At 40.9% G+C, this 17,490-nt stretch overlaps 1 protein-coding gene across 6 annotated transcripts in view; it reads left to right on the top strand.

The window, feature by feature from the left end:
- Positions 1-17,490, top strand: part of Crag (DENN domain-containing protein Crag) — a 579,187-nt gene that overhangs the window by 149,982 nt on the left and 411,715 nt on the right. For all 6 annotated transcript variants that reach the window (XM_068225395.1, XM_068225392.1, XM_068225393.1 and 3 more), the window contains exon 10: positions 3,182-3,357. In XM_068225395.1, the coding sequence (XP_068081496.1) occupies positions 3,182-3,357 (176 nt within the window). The remainder of the gene's footprint in view (positions 1-3,181; positions 3,358-17,490) is intronic.

Below are 17,490 nucleotides of genomic sequence, written 5' to 3'. Positions count from 1 at the left end.
GCATAGGCCAAACTGCTTACTACATTTCCACCTAACTGAATCCCCCTCCCATTTTATACCTTTCAGCAGATGATCCATGTAAACTACGAACAGCAAAGGTGAATGATTACAGCCTTGTCTAACTCCTGTAAAGTACCCTGAACCAAGAACTCATTCTACCATCAATTCTCACTGAAGCCCAATTGTCAACATAAATGCCCTTGATTGATTTTAATAATCTACCTTTAATTCCATAGTCCCCCAGTATGGTGAACATCTTTTCCCTCGGTACCCTGTCATATGCTTTCTCTAGATCTACGAAACATAAACACAACTGCCTATTCCTCTCGTAGCATTTTTCAATTACCTGGCGCATACTGAAAATCTTATCGTGACAGCCTCTCTGTGGTCTGAAACCACACTGGTTTTCATCCAACTTCCTCTCAACGACTGATCGCACCCTCCCTACCAGGATGCCAGTGAATACTTTGCCTGGTATACTAATCAATGAGATACCTCGATAGTTGTTGCAATCCTTCCTGTTCCCTTGCTTATAGATAGGTGCAATTACTGCTTTTGTCCAATCTGAAGGTACCTTACCAACACTCCACGTTAATTTTACTACTCTATGAAGCCATTTCATCCCTGCCTTCCCACTGTACTTCACCATTTCAGGTCTAATTTCATCTATTCCTGCTGCCTTATGACAATGGAGTTTATTTACTATCCTTTCCACTTCCTCAAGCATAATTTCACCAACATCCTTTTCCTCCTCCCCATGAGCTTGGCTGTTTGCAACACCACCATGATGATTTCCTTTTACATTGAGAAGATGTTCAAAATATTCCCTCCACATCTCCCGTGATTCCCTGGGATCTATTATGAGTTCACCTGAATTACTCAAAACACTGTTCATTTCCTTTTTCCCTCCCTTCCTAAGATTCTTTATTACTGTCCAGAAAGGTTTCCCTGGTGCTTGACTTAGCCTTTCCAGGTTATTACCAAAATCTTCCCATGACTTCTTTTTGGATTCAAGAACTATTTGTTTCGCTCTGTTTCTTTCATCTACGTACCAATCCCTGTCTGCCTTGGCCCTTGTTTGGAGCCATTTTTGATAAGCCTTCTTTTTACGTTTACAGGCTGCTCTCACTTCATCATTCCACCAAGATGTTCACCTTTTCCCATCTTTACACACAGTTGTTCCTAGGCATTCCCTTGCTGTTTCTGCAACAGCATTCCTGTATGCCACCCATTCACTTTCTATATCCTGAACCTGCTTACTGTCTACTGTTCGAAACTTCTCACTAATCATATCCATGTACTTCTGTCTAATTTCCTCATCCTGGAGACTTTCTACCCTTATTCGTTTGCAGACAGATTTCACTTTCTCTACCCTAGGCCTAGAGATACTTAGTTCACTACAGATCAGATAGTGGTCTGTATCATCGGAAAATCCGCGAAAAACTCGTACATTCCTGACATATTTCCTGAATTCAAAGTCTGTTAAGATATAGTCTATTATGGATCTGGTACCCCTAGCCTCCCATGTGTAGGGGTGAATAGCCTTATGCTTGAAGAATGTATTCGTAACAGCTAAACCCATACTAGCACAGAAGTCCAGCAAACGCTTCCCATTCCCATTAGCTTCCATATCTTCCCCACATTTACCAATCACCCTTTCATATCCTTCAGTTCTGTTCCCAACTCTCGCATTGAAATCGCCCATTAGCACTATTCTGTCCTTGCTGTTGACCCTGACCACAATGTCACTCAATGCTTCATAAAACTTGTCAACTTCATCCTCATCTGCACCTTCACATGGTGAATACATGGACACAATTCTTGTCCTAATTCCTCCCACTGACAAATCTACCCACATCATTCGCTCATTTACGTGCCTAACAGAAACTATGTTGCATGAAATATATTCCTGATGAACAGCCCTACCGCAGACTCTGCCCTTCCCTTTCTAACACTCGTCAAGTACACTTTATAATCTCCTATCTCTTCCTCATTATCTCCCCTTACCCGAATATCACTTACTCCTAGCACATCCAGATGCATCCTCTTTGCTGACTCAGCCAGTTCTACTTTCTTTCTTCCATAGGCCCCATTAATACTGATAGCTCTCATCGAATTCCTTTTTGTTCGCCAAGTTGTTTCCAAGGAGTCCCTCATCTGTCAAATGGGAGTGGGACTGCATTACTCCCATAGTTCCTAGGCTTGCTTAAAATGTTCTGAGCTCGGTAAATTCATGAAGCAGAATGCTGCCCTACTTGGACTTAGTCCAAGTGAGGATCTCTCCTCTGACGGGTTATGGACCACCGGTGAATTGTATAGTCCTAGGCGCCTGAGCACAAGGAGGGCCATGACTCAGAATATGTCCGAGATGCCCACTCCCATTCCATAGCAACTGGTATCCCGACTCTGAGGACCACTTACTAGGCCACTCAGCCGTTGCCCATGGTTCACGAACTAGGACATGACTACAGTAACCCACAAACATGAAGTAAAATAATATTATAAAATGTGGTCCTCATATGTGGACGCAGGGAAAAGAGGGTAGGCTTGGCACAAGCTGTATGGCATCCGCTTGGGGATTTCCGTGGCCTGTGAACAGAAATGGGAAGCCTTAAACTATACTCCCTCTAGATTATGAAGAGTAATATATTGTGCACAAAATAAAATAAAACATAAATTAATCTCATTTGTTCTTATTCACTGTTTTTATGTATTGGTCAGAAACTACATCTGTCTTAAGTGCATCAGGAATAAAACTCTGTTGGTGGTATAAATAATACTGTTTCAGTTGATAAGTATGAACACCATTAAGTTTTGCACGTTGCAGCTGCACTTTGTGTAACTCATTTTGAAGTTATGATGATTTTAAATGGAATCTGTTTAATGAAATTTGCTAAAGAATGTGTGATTCAGTCATTTCTATGCCTTTTTCTGTTCTCATTTGTTTGATAAACCACTGTTGACTTTTGGCTTGAAAAGATGTAACGGTATGAGGCAAGGGGGGAGAAAGAAAGAAAGAAGGGCATGTTTTTCTTGTAATTTCATAAAAGTAGTTGTGTTTTACTGCTATTATCATTTTGTTACTCTCCATTGTTCTAGTATCTCTTTTCAGAATGTTGTTTATTGTGTTATAACTTTTTGTAGTGAAATAGGAGACATTTCATTTTTGTTTTTGTTTCAGATAATATTTCCTTTCAAATGGCAATGTCCATATATTCCCTTATGCCCGTTGGGTTTGGCAGAGGTACTTCATGCACCATTGCCCTTCCTCATTGGTGTGGATTCAAGGTTCTTCGACCTTTATGATCCTCCCACAGATGTCAGTTGTGTTGATCTGGATACAAATAATATTACTGTGTAAGACAATTTAGTTTTATATTATTGTTTGATATGAAACCTTCATATTCTACCAACTTTTTAAATACTGTAGTTTCCTCATTCCTACAGCCTGTTTACATCAAATTTTAATTTTATATATAATGCAGCTTGCTTTGAATATCATTTATCTTAATATTCTGCTATTGGTCGTCCTATATGTATGTTATCTTTCACTCTCATTCCTGTGTGCTGTAAGTGCAATAAGTTGTTTTATCAGCCTTTGTACTCTTCCTGAATATTGAATCCAGTTTTCCATTTCCTTCATAGTGCTTTTAATATCACATTTTCAATTCACTCATTTTCCAGAGATGTTGATTTATGCTGTACTATGCATTATTTTGTTCCTGTTTGGTGTCCAAATAATCCATGTTTAAACATAGTATACCTACTATGTAGAGAAGAACTCAGTCAAGTTTTCTACCATTTGCTGATGTGGATGAATGTTTCAAGTACTGTAACAACATAGGGAAGTAAGAGACATTACTTTCTAGTCTACCTATAAGTTTAAAACGTTCTTGTGGCCTTTGAGGACAGATTCAACTTTGTATGTAAATGTTTTGATATTGTGCCACTTGTAATAATATTTCTGGTCTTATAATATTCTATGTTTGCTCAAGAGCATGGATGACTCTAGTGATTTAAGATTGAAAAATAAATTGTAGGTCGATTTGACAAAAACTGAAATATAAATTTGCTCGAAGAGAAGGAAATAAATAACACAATTCTAACCTGCTCAAGAGAAAGTTGTATTGCTGATGCAATCGTGTTTAAAGGAACCAAACTAATACACAGAAAAATGGCAATGACTTGGAGCATTATTTAATTGCAGTTACTCACTGCTTGACCACTAGCAAATGTTTTCACTGTGCTTTTCACTGAGAATTTCATAAAGTAGGGGTCTTTTTTGTCTCTCGTTCTGTCTGCAGTGCTCTGAAAAGTGCAATAGAAGTTGTCCTTTTCAAGTTCTTTCTCATCATCAGTTGGAGCATATATGTGGATCCATGCAGCTCTTTCCTCCATTTGAAGGTTTATTCTTATCATTGTGGAGCTTACAACTTCCCAGAATATTACTTCAGCTCTCAGTGCTTCATTTAGAATGATACAAACTCCTTCTCTAGCTCTCTGATCTGTTTACTCCAGAAAACTTTAGAGTAGGCCTATGCTTTTTTTTTTTTCTACCTGAAGATCCCCATTCCCATTCTTTTTAGTCTCATTAATTCCTATTATATGGAGAGATACCTTTCCATTTCATGTACTCTTTCAGTTGTTTTTCCTGTCAGTGATGTGATATTCTATGTACCAATTCTTATTGTCCTGTTCTAACTGAGCTGTTGTGTTGAAATCTGTCCGGCTTCTTTTTCATATCATCTCTGAATGATTTAATCTTACTCATGTGGATTATTAGACCTATGATGAGCCAGTCTCGTGGTTTGGTTGTGTAGGAAATCATGGAGTTGAAGGAACACGAAACAGGAATGCATTGATAACCAGCTGTTAATAGGAAACACTTTCTTTTCACACAAAACTATACAAAGAATGACATTTCTTGTACATGAGAGAGGAGCATGCGACAGAAAGGAGGTATATTTAGCATTCTTAAATGTAGCTGCAGCAGTCTCCGGGCTTGGTGGGACTTTTCTTTCAGGGAGCTTCCCTTTTCCTTTGGGTGTTAATTCAACCTCTAGGCAGTTGATGTTTGTTCTTCTGCCTCCTCAACCATCGGTCACTAATCTCATCTACCTTCGGAACCGTTGACCAGTTGTCCTTTCATCAGAGCCCCATTTGCAGTCATTTTGCAGGTTTCCTGTAGGGCTTTCACAGCTACCATAGTGGTCTTGCCGCACATGATGACCCACTGTACTTCACCCTTTTAGGCAGTCCCTTGCTTCATGCCGATGTCCGTCCCCACAGCATCGATGAGGGGTAGGATTTATGGGAGACACATAATAATCTATGTAATTAACTTACAAAAATGCAAACTGAATACAGTGCTTAATCTTTTTTTTTTGCTAGTTGCTTTACGTCGCACCGACACAGATAGGTCTTTTGCGGACAGCGGTAAGTCATGGCCGTTTGCAGCAAAAACATTGAAAAAAATACTGTAAGGACAGGGTAATGAGGCAGTGATCGGTCTTTCTAGGAGGCATCAATTTTTGTAAAAGAGACCAAGTCTCTCATAGTACATTGGCACTGCCTGTGGCTCCAAGTAGCCTATGCAGTGACCTCTAATATATGCACTAGCCATGCATCCTGTTAGGTGTGTTAGTTACCAACTGATGAGCCCAAATTGGCACAATGGGGCAAAACACTGGCAACCAAGAATGTGTTAGCTGGAAAATTTATAATTTCCAATAATAGATTTATATTGGAATTTTGAATTTACTCATTTAGGACAAATATTTCAGGTTCCCTATCAAGGTGTGCGGTGAGATGAACAACACCAACATGTTTTAGGGCTTATATTTGGTGAAGCATTATCTGATTATGTAACGATTAAGAGGATGGTTCTCCTAGGCACTATTTGGACTTTTATGTTTTCACATATATATAATTGATATGAGTAAAGAACTAGAATAATTGATAAGATTTTTTGCAGATGATTTTATACTCTATAATAGAGTAATAAATCATTTATAGGCTTGTGAGCGACTTTAAAAAGGCCTCAACAGTGGTGGGAGATGGACAGCAGATAATGATAGACAGAGTGAAAAGTTAGGTTTAAATTTCATCAAAAGAAAAAGGCCTCTAATTTTTAATAATTAGTATGTTGAAGGGGCAAACGTACCTCATGGGGATCATTGTAAATTCTTAGGTGTTAATTCTTTGTGGGTGGAAACATATATTCCATTCAAATTTCGCTCCTGTACTAGCCGAGGAAGTACAGAAATATGTTTATAAATGGCAGAAGTTGTTTCTTCAGTTTTACTGATGAGGGAAATCTCCTCAGTATCTTGCAGTATTTTTTCTCCTGTTAGCGAGGGTTATGTAATACACACGTTGCGCGACGTAGTTTTGTCATGTGTGTACTTATCTATTTTTGCGGTTTTCCACTGGAATGGCATCACAAAATCAGATTAGCGATGCTGATATAGTGTCAGTATTGGATGATACAGAAAAATAAGTGTTAGTGCATGTGACTCTGAAGTCGAAAATTCTTTCTCCAGCTCATCTGAAGGCAACATCCAGACAAGTGACACTGGCAGTGTCAGAATAGATCTGACACAAGTATTAACAGTCCTGGAACAACTATTATTCACGTTCATAATATTGATCAGGGGTCATTGTTGCTGTCAAACTTTGATACTGAAACACACCCTGTAGAATATTTGTGTATGTTATTTGTGCGAAACGTGCGTTCAACTTCTGTGACTATTCTTTGACTAATTTTTCTAATTTTTGGTGAACAAAGACACAAAATGAATCCAAAATATCATTGAATGTAGCTTTCTGTACACATACAGTATTTCATAATAGTGGACTAATATGTACCGAGTGGAGTAGCCATGCTACATCTCTGCATTCGGGAAACATGCAAGTTCAGTCCCTACCGTTGTTTGTCCTGAGAAGGATTTACCATAATTCCCCATTTTCACTTCCAGGCAAATGCTGGGACAGCTCCTATTCGTAGACCAGAGCCGTTTCTTTCCAGCTACTTACCCTATTTCATTCACCATCATTCATTTCATCTTCATGAGCTTTAAAAGTTTTAAAAGCAGTTAAAAGAAAGGATCCAGCAACTAATGCCCTGGTTTTTGCTGATAATGTAATGGTATGGGGTGAGACAGAAGCAGAAGTACAAGCTAGACTAGATCTTTGGCATGATGCTTTTACAACTTTAGGTCTTAAAATCAGCATAACCAAGAGAGTTGGCTTGGTGATGAGTAGAAACTTTCCACTTGTTCATGTAAGAATTGGAGATGTGGAGATGGATATTGTAGACAACTTCCACTACTTAGGTAGTGTTCTGTCCTCAGACAATATCATGCATCAAGAGATTACCAACAGAATACAGAAAGCTTCCACATTCTGTCACGCTGTACGTCAAATACTTTGGGATGAAACATTTTCGTTAATTTTGAAAATAAATTTGTACAAAATATATGTGGTACCGTACCTATGTTGATGTATGTTCTGGAAGCAGCGACATGTACTGGATCAACAAAGAGTCGTCTTGACACAAGTATGATAAACTGATATAACTTGAAAACAATATTCTCTCACCCATGGGTAAATAATGCAAGTATTGAGCTCGAATTATTTATTGTTATTATTATTTTACAATTGTGATAATGATTATTATTATTATTATTATTATTATTATTATTATTATTATTATTATTATTATTATTATTATTATTATGACTTGTAATGTATGGCTATGAAGCGTTTACATCCATTTATTATTATTATTATTATTATTATTATTATTATTATTATTATTATTATTATTGTTACGGAGTTTTCCGTGGTAGTTAGAGGTGAAAGAAGGTGCGGGTGGTGAACAGGTCTCAGGCTACGAAATTAAAGTGAATTTAAAATTTAACAAGGTTATATTTTCTTAGCAAAAAACAAGAAATAACAATAATGGCAGGTACAGAGTAGCAAAACCACTAATCGAGAATGTACAATTACAGGATTTGGGGCTCCGAGAGCCAGACACACAATTCTTGAGCAATTAGCCCAACTTTACGATATACAGAATTCAACAAAGGGGCAGAAGACCCCAATCAAGCCCAGGAGCACTTGCTCCCAATTACATCATAAAGCCTCCTCGAGGCGCGCAGAAACAAACTTCAAAAGAGCGATCTGCTCTCAAAGATTAAGCCTATCAAAGGCCACACCAAACTCCACCTTCAAGTTGTCCTCTAAGGACATAAACACAGGGGTAAAGATACCCATCCTACTGAGGCCTATTAAGTGAGAAAAGTTAATTACATGGCCTCTAAAATACCAATTTGAGAGGAGGCGAACTTGCGCTCCTAATACACTTTGTTTGAAACCTACTTGGCACTAGGCCGTTAATGCAAGGGCTAATCCCATACTAAAGAGGTGACTTTTAGAAGGAAACAATTTACATTACGTTAAGGAAGAAACGGTTGTGAAAATAAGTTCACCTCAATGCAGTATGAGAGGGAGCTCGAGAGGGTTAAGCACTCTCTATCCCAATATGAAGCTTGAAAGAGAATAGATACAAAGATTCTTTACATTTTAGGGAAAGTTACATGGTGGAAAAGCTTCGGACCCGCCCCGAGAGTTAAACTGCTGAGCTAGCAAGAAAAGAAGTTATTAATCGGCCATTACCTTATTGTTGAACTGCTGCCCGAAGGAAGAGGCGCTTCCCGCCCCCTGCTATGTACTTTACACACTGAAAGATGTTACTGAAGTAGCGCAGAGACCCTAAAATCAGCAGTTTATATACTCTCGCAGAAAGTTCGAGGCGTTTCAGGAAGGAAAACACCCGCCCACAATCATTTTATTGGTGGATAAAGAAAACCCCTACACAAGATGAAGAAGAAACACATTATTGGTGGAAAATTAATTAAAGAAATTCGGGATTGGCTAAATTCAAAACAAGGGGAAAGAAAGGGTTAATATTGCCAACTTAAACAATGACTGAAAGAAATTTAGCAAAGAACAAACTTTTGAAATTAAATTTTCTCCAAAAAAAAAAAAAAAACACAGTTCTTTCACTTCGCACTAGGGTGCATCGTTGTAGTTCTTCAGTAGTGTCCTCTAGAAGAGAATGTTCACACTTCTTACTACAAGCAAAACAAAAATACGTCGAAAACAACACAGTTCAGAAACTTCAAAATTTCCAAGTAGTGACATCTTCAGGGTAACTTGAAAATTAACACATAAGACAAAGTTCAGACTTCTTCCAGTAGGGGGGGGTTTCAACTGGTGCAAGGTTTGAATTAGCGGCATGGAGGTGTACCGCCCGGTACAATTATTATTATTATTGTTATTTACGTAGTTAGATGATTACATTGTTTGTGAGGTTATGTCATGAAACATGTTCTGTATGTAGACTTTATATTTCAGTTAATGCAAGAACCTGTAATTAATAGTATGTAATTTATTATTACCTGTGTATATGATGTGTAATCCACTACAGTATTGTGAAACACACTGTAGCATCCAGAATGACGTATCTTTGGCACTAGATGATGGTAGAATATTCTGTACATTATATCTATGTATTAACCCCTCAGCGCCGACCTCTATACGTGGTATAGACCCCCTTTTCTTCCGTAGCCGCCGACCTCTATACGTGGTATAGACCCATACATTGTTTCGCATTCACGGCTATTGCGCGAAGAGTTTTGGCGTTATAGATATGCAAATTGTTTTGTTTCCAAGAAGACATTTTCGGGTTTATTAGTGTTCTAAATAAGAATTGAAAATCGTTAAAGTGTAGTTTCTTTTGCAAGGATAAGTATTTGTCAATTATGTCTGAGCACCAATCCCTGCTTTTTTAATAGTCCGTTTGCTTCGTTCTTTCCCACAGAATAAAATAAAGAAATGATGATCTGAGAAGTTTGTCTTTTCGTGTGATGTTCTTTGCTCTAATTTTGTATTAAGAGTGCGGTTTATTTATTATATTTGTCTTTATTTCTCAGCTTGTAGTCTTTTCATAACTCTCCACGAGTGCTCTGTGTAGGCATCAGTTAGTGCTGCTTTCTGTCATACGACACGAGAAGCAGTTGTGCATGGTATATATCTCGTTTGTAAGACGATGTATCGACCTTTTAATCTAAAATATGTATCGAGTTGGTTTGATTCGTCATAAATGTTATTCCCCTCATTCAGTTTCTTCCTGCCGCTTTAGGTCCCGCTGCAGCTTCATCAGCTTGTGTGACGCACCGTGCTCAATGGCTAGCTCCTGCTGAGAGTAATGTGCTTGAAATATTGTATAATTCAAATGAAAGTTTAGTCAGAAGTAATAGTGGCAGTATTAGCAGTAGTGATAATGAAATAGATGATGTGGCTGTGGCCGATGCAGTGGTAAATGATGAGAGTGACGATGAGGAGGAACCAGTACTTGGAAATTTCGTGTAGGAGACTATAGATACGCATACAGGTCAAAGGGAAGTTTTCAACAGTGAATTATGATTCCTAGATTCTCCAATAATATTTAGAAAAGTCGCAGGGACAAACATTGAGCAGTTATTTTATCAGTTTCAGCTGATGGAAGGTTTCTTTACGTAGTACAAAATACGCTTCTTGGGCAGGAAACGAAATATTCAAGGCCGGCGCGCATCAGATAATACAGTTCCAAGGTTGCAGGAAATTAGCACCCAAGAGTGAGAAATCCAAACCTCAGAGACATTGTATCGCGTGTTCAAAACACGGTGAAAAGAAGACATCGGTGTACTGCTGCCAGGAGTGTGCCTTGGGTCTCTGTCTCGAAGAGTGCTTCGAACTCTATCAGGCGGAACTAAATTACTAAGGAAATGTGAAACAATTATGTAATTATCTTCATGTACATAGTTCTACCATAAGGAATTCCAAATTTCGTGAATATCGGGCTACTCTTATACTAGTAGTAATGCTTTAAGTGAATCAATGTATTTCAGTCGTGCGTAGTTGAAATCTCATCCGGCCGTGAGGTAGGAAGCTCTTAAACGGCTGAGGGGTTAAGCACTCTAGTATTTACAAGAAGGTATTTTGTAACATATCTCTCTAGAAGCCTGGCCAGGCACATATATAAGGAGGTGGTCTTGACTGTAGAGACGAGTTACTGTTTAGTTGGAGTTATGGTTTAACAGGAGTTGTACTTGTGACCACATGTTGTGTTTGTGCCGACATGCTGTGGCAGTCAGCAGTCAGCTGTTTCAAGGTTGTAATCTCCATGTGCTCCGCGATAGGCAGTTGTTAAAATGGTGGTTTGTTGATATGGTGTTTTGTTGTGACGGCTATTAATTACGTTATATGTGTGTTTAATGTGTAATGTGTGGGTAAATAGTTCTAAATAAATAAATAAATAAATAAATAAATAAATAAAGTGTACCAATTGACAGTATTTTGTGTGCGTCTTTGTGGATACATCAACTGGCGACCATGATGAGGACGTAAGAATTCACGAGTGAATACGAGTGTAGTGCGAAATAGATCAAAATGCAAGTGATACTAGAAAATATGTCGGTGATATAACTCAAAGACGAACTCACCAAGAGAAATCTTCCGACGAACGCGGTTATAGGAAGATCTCGAAAAAGGAGAAGATCCCGAAAAATATTTCATCAAAGTCGACGAAGATTCGGAGACAGAAGAAGAGGTAAATATAACCAAAATGTGTTCTAATCTAATGACGACGATGCAGGCACTCAATGCCAAAATCTCAGACATTGATTCACAAGTTAATTCCACCTCAGTGGAACAGAATGACAAACTTGCAGACCAAATTTCGAAAGTTAATGACAAAACCTCAGACGTTGATTCATGAGTTAATTCCATCTTAATGGATCAAATTTCGAAAGTAAATGACAAACTTTCAGACAATATTTCAGACGCCAATTCTGCCCTAACAGAAAAGATTGCAGACCATATTTTGAAAGTAAACGACAAAATTTCTCTAGCTAACTCAGTTTTAACCAGACAAATATCAAAAGTGTACATGCAAGTTTACATAGTTGATCAGGGTCTAGAATCAAACATTTCAACTGTAAATGACAAAATTTCATCGCAAATTAGCGACGTCACCAATCGATTAACGCAACAGATATCAGACATCAGGTACAGACTGGGACAGTTTGAACAGATCAATAGTAAGGTAAGCCAGCTGGAAAGGGATATCTCAAGGAGGTTTCCGGCATAAAGCAACAGGTTGAGGAGAGAATTTCTACCATTGAGGGAAATTTTGAAAGACGAATTTCTGCTGTTGAGGGAAGGTTAGAAACCGGTTTTCGACCATCAAGGGAGATGTGCAGAATATAAGAGGAAGCATCCTTCTTGCAATAGAAGATAGATTAACTCAAACAAGACTATCACCACATCTCTAACCCCTCAAACCTAACCAGCAATACAGCATACCTAGACCTGAAGGTGATTATAGAGAGCCTTCTGGAATTCCACGGGCGACTGGAAGAGAACCCGACTGGCTTCATCCAGGGATTGGTCAGTCTGTTACAAAGGACTAATCTATTAGAGGGCATCTTTGTGCAACTCACCACACCACAATTACAGGGGCAAGCCGCTACTTGGTGGAATAACTTGAAGGGTTAAAATTTAAACTGGATGGACTTCAGGAGGGAATCCCTTGCTAGGTTTAATTCCGAAGGGGTGAAGAGCTCCCTGAAAAAGAAGCTACTGACTGAGGCACAACCCACTGGCATGAGAGCTAGCGCCTTCTCCTACAGAAGTACCAACTCTTCAAGCGTCTGCACCCGGATGGAAGCGAAAACGAGATCTTACCAGACATCACAGAGCTACTGCATGATAAGATTCGACCCCTAGTGAAACTAATACAACCGAGATCCTATGATGACCTATGCAGAATCATCACCCAGCTGGAGGAGGAACACAAGAGCAAAGCTACGGAAGAGACCAGCACAGTTAGGAAGTGCTACCAGTGTGGAAGAGCGGGACACCTGAAGAACAATTGCCCAGCCTTGATGTCTGAAAACTAGGTCCGGCCCATTCTGGATTGTGGGGGGATGGGGTCGGGAACGGAAATGCGCCTCAAGACAAGACTGACAAGCAACCCTGGTCAAGTAGGAGAGGGATTGGCCAGATTGTGAGTAAAACAGACCAACCCTGCCCAGCTATCATCTTAACACATTCACGCCCATCATCTGAGCGGCTGTTTAAAGGACTGGCCCACCTATTCCAGCTGTTAGTGGCAGAGCAAACAACAACGAATTCTCTTCACAATAAGTTCTAAACTAAACAAGATTTGGAAACAAAAATTTCCACATACCTTAATGAAGTCTTCTAGTATCTCTATAGGGTGGCTCAGACGGTTGAGGCGCTGGCCTTCCAACCCCAACTTGGCAGGTTCGATCCTGGCTCAGTCCGGTGGTATTTGAAGGTGCTCAAATACGTCAGCCTCGTGTCGGTAGATTTACTGGCACATAAAAAAAACTCCTGCGGGAAAAATTCTGGCACCTCGGCATCTCCGAAGACTGTAAAAGTAGTTAGTGGGACGTAAAGCAAATAACATTATTGATTCCAGCTGCGTGGGAACGGCTCCAGTTCAAGGTTGCGCTTATCCGGGTTAACTCGGATATGGTCCACAGCATGGTCACGCGGTATAGGCAATAACTCGGATACGGGCGTGAATGTGTTAAGGATAGGCAACGAGAATTTTTCAGCCATACTCGACAGCCAAGCAAGCCATTCATTGGTGAACGGGACTGTCGCCAGATTACTACTGCCTGTGAAGTCTCACCATCTCAGAGGCCGGGCGCACATTGAGAAGCAGACGGCCGCAGAGCAGGGCAGATCAGGTCAGGACAGCGTAGCTCTGACGAAACTGTGAAGTGTATGTGAGCGCACATTGCCACGCAGTCGCGCGTCAGTTCTCAGAAGGAAGGAGCAATGGCTAGCAACAATGATCTAAGTTCCGAATGAACAAAATTTGAAAATCCCACTTCCAGCATTTGTGAATAATTTTGTAGAACCGTTGCCGTACATTTTTGTTGGTAATGAGGCCTTTCCACTGTCTGAAAAATTAATGAGGCCGTATCCCAAACAAAGCGTAACCGGAGACTATGAAAATAAGATTTTCAATTACAGGCTGTCGCGAGCAAGGCAAACTGTTGAATGTTCTTCTGGCACACTGGGGTCCAGGTTCCGTGTTTTCTGAAAACCATTCGAGATCAAAATTGACAGTGTTGATAAAGTCATAAAGGCGGCTTGTGTGTTGCATAATTTTCTGAGATACAACACTTTGCCTGAAAATAATGTAGATGAGGATATTGTCAAAATGCCCGAGAACCAGTTGCTTCCATTGGTACACAAGAGGAGTACATCTAGTGCTTTTATAGTGAGGCAGAAGTTTACCAATTATTTCAACACGGTAGGAAGTGTGCCGTGGCAAGCGGATAAAGTTTCAAGAGAGAAATACCGACTTACTACGATGACTAGAAATTCCAGGTAACTGGCATTATTCCCCCTTTTCAGTCTTCTATGCAACGTCAAAAATATACCTGGGGAAGCCGAATTATTGCCTGGTGTGCTGGCATATTCTTCAGATTGTTTAATTTCTATTTCTTTTTCGTATTTACGTAGATGACTTATTGTATTACGATTATTCGTTTTCTACATATTTGTCCTTTTCCTAAAGTATTTTCTAAAGAGTATTTGTGAATAAATTGTTTTGATAGTAGCCTACTTACCATCGTTAACATTCACGTCCTTGGCAATTTCGCTCCAAATATCTAGTTTTAATTTATTATTCACACAGTCCACATGATTCACATCGTATAAAACAGGGTACGACCGCACGGCTTCGACAATTTTTTCCTCCATGTCTCAACTACTCAACTAACTACGCGACACGTGCGCAGGAAACTGTGTTTCGAAGACTGCGCGTGGTAGGCGGAAGTAGGTGCAGAACTGATCTGCTCTGCTCTGACCTGCCCTGTCTGTCAACTTGCGATGGTGCAATGATTTGTGTGGATTACAAAAATCTGCTCTGCGCTGCGCTGCTTTAGCTGCTTCGCCTGCGTCCCAATGTGCGCCCGGCCAGAAGGGTAGTGGGAGCAGCGGATGGGGTAACCTATTCCATTCAAGGACAGGCTAACCTAACCGCTAAATGCATGAACATGCCTATTGTAATTTATGTTGTAGTGGTTCAGAACGTGATACCTGACATCATATTAGGTCATGACTTTGTGGTGGAATACAAGGTGATCCTAGACTATGCAGCTCATGAAGTCTTTGTGGGAGAAGACAGACGTGTGAGGGTCGCCTGGCACGATGGAAATCTCCGGACTCGGAAGGATGTGTAAGTCGACGTAGACCTGGGAGATATCAAGTTAACGCATCTTCGATCGAGTGAAGAAGAGGAGCTGAGACGTGCCTTAAAGGATTTTCCGAAAGTCATCACCAATAAAATAAGATGGACTATCACTGTAACACACACCATTAAATGCAGCACTTCCTCACCCATCAAGCAACAGCCATATCCAATCAACCCTGATAAGCGTAACTTCCTCATCCAGAAGATTCAAGAGATGGAGGGGCAAGGTCTCATCAAACCCTCTACATCCTGTTGGGCTTCACCTATTGTCCTACTGAAAAAGAAGAATGGGGACTGTGTTTGGACTTCCACATGTTGAATCAGAAGACCATTAGTGACGCCTGCCCCATGCCTGACCTGAAAGACTCGCTGATACAAGTAAGTGGGTCTAGGATTTTCAGCACACTGGATCTCAACTCCAGATACTGGCAAGTGGAGGTCGAGGAAATTTCTAGACCACTGACCGCCTTCATGACACCGGGAGGATTGTACCAGTGTACAGTAATGCCTTTTGGATTGAAGAATGCTCCTTGCCACCTTCATGCGACTGATGGATAAGGTGTTATCAGAATACGTAGGAGAATTTTTCCAAGTGTATCTCGACGATATCTTAATTCACAGCAAGAATTTTCAGGAACACCTTGTACGTCTGAGGATAGTGCTGGAACGGCTGAAGATTCAGGGACTGACTTGCCAACTGGAGAAGTGCCACTTCGCCCAGTCCTGTGTAGAATATCTTGGCCGTGTCCTAATATTTGAAGGCTTAGAAAGGCAACCAGAGAAGAATCGAGTTATAGGAGAAGCTGAATGCCCACGGACCAAGCGACAAGTACATTGGTTCTTTGGCTTGTGTGGATGGTATAGCAGCTTCGTGCCACACTTTGAAGAGAAGACAATACCACTCACCGATCTACTCCATAACAACCGCCCATTCCGATGGACCAGCAACAAAGAGGCAGCATTCCAAGGCATTAAGACTGCGATATGCAACGCTTCCGGTCTAGCCCATCCCGATCCTCAACAGAAGATGTGCCTGCAGATGGACGCCAGCGACTCCGGCTTAGGAGCAGTGTTATTCCAAGAGAGGAGTGATGGCGGAAGGGACATCATAGAGGATGCCAGCAGGAAGCTCTCTCCCACCAAACAATGCTAGTGCACTGCCGAGAAAAGCCCTAGCCATCGTGTGGGCCATGGGCAAATTCAGAGGCTTCTTGGAGGGAAGGAAGTTCCAGCTCCACACCGATAATGCTGTTTTCAGATGGTTGAACTCGGTCTCTGGCTCAAAATCTAAATTGATGCGATGGGCTCTGTTATTTGCAGAATTTGATGTCAATGTGTGTCACGTCCCAGGACCAACGAACATAGGAACGGACAGTTTATCCAAGCACTCAAGCGATGGAACCTGAAGCTAGGAGCACCATTGTCGAGAGGGAGTTTCCACAAAAACACCAGAGTGAGCCTAAGGAACCTATCCTTATGACCATCAAGAAGGAGCTTGATCTGGGAGTAATCAAACAGTGTCAGGAACAAGACAAGCCCTGCAGGACCATGATGCAGTGGATTAGGGGACAGAACACCGATAGTCGACTCATCCCGAGGGAATTCAAGATATGCTACAAGAACTTCCAAGTTGACGGAGGACTCTTGATGTACAGGCCGCACCTCTCCAACATGCCTGCAGTGGTGGTGATCCCCAGACAGCACACAATGGTCATCCTCGAGAAGTTCCACATTCCACTGAGAGCTTCGCTGCTATCGAAGTCAGTCGGAACCCTTGACAATGCCGAATGCGGTCTTCGGTGAAACGTCGGTACATTCACTCGCTCCTGGACCACGGCCTACAAGCCCGGAAAACGCTGACATGAATAGTTCCACAACAGCACTGAAGGCGGACATGCAGTTGCCGAAGAGACGTATCAGTCTATCCGACGAAGATTCTTCTGGGTCAACGTGCGGAAAGACATCCTGGACTACGTGAAAGGGTGCTGCATCTGTGCCTGCACCAAGGCGAGTAACAGGAAGGCAGATTCCAGTCAGCGAGGAAGACGGCCGCAACGCCCTTGGGAGGTCATAGCCCTGGACTTGATGGGTCCTTACCCTAGAACACCATGGGGTAAAACAGGACTCCTTGTAATCACTGACCTCTT

This window comes from Anabrus simplex, chromosome 1 (genome assembly GCF_040414725.1).
Source record: "Anabrus simplex isolate iqAnaSimp1 chromosome 1, ASM4041472v1, whole genome shotgun sequence".
In the NCBI taxonomy this organism is placed as follows: Eukaryota; Metazoa; Arthropoda; class Insecta; order Orthoptera; family Tettigoniidae; genus Anabrus; species Anabrus simplex.
This window is presented reverse-complemented; position numbering and strand designations above follow the sequence as displayed.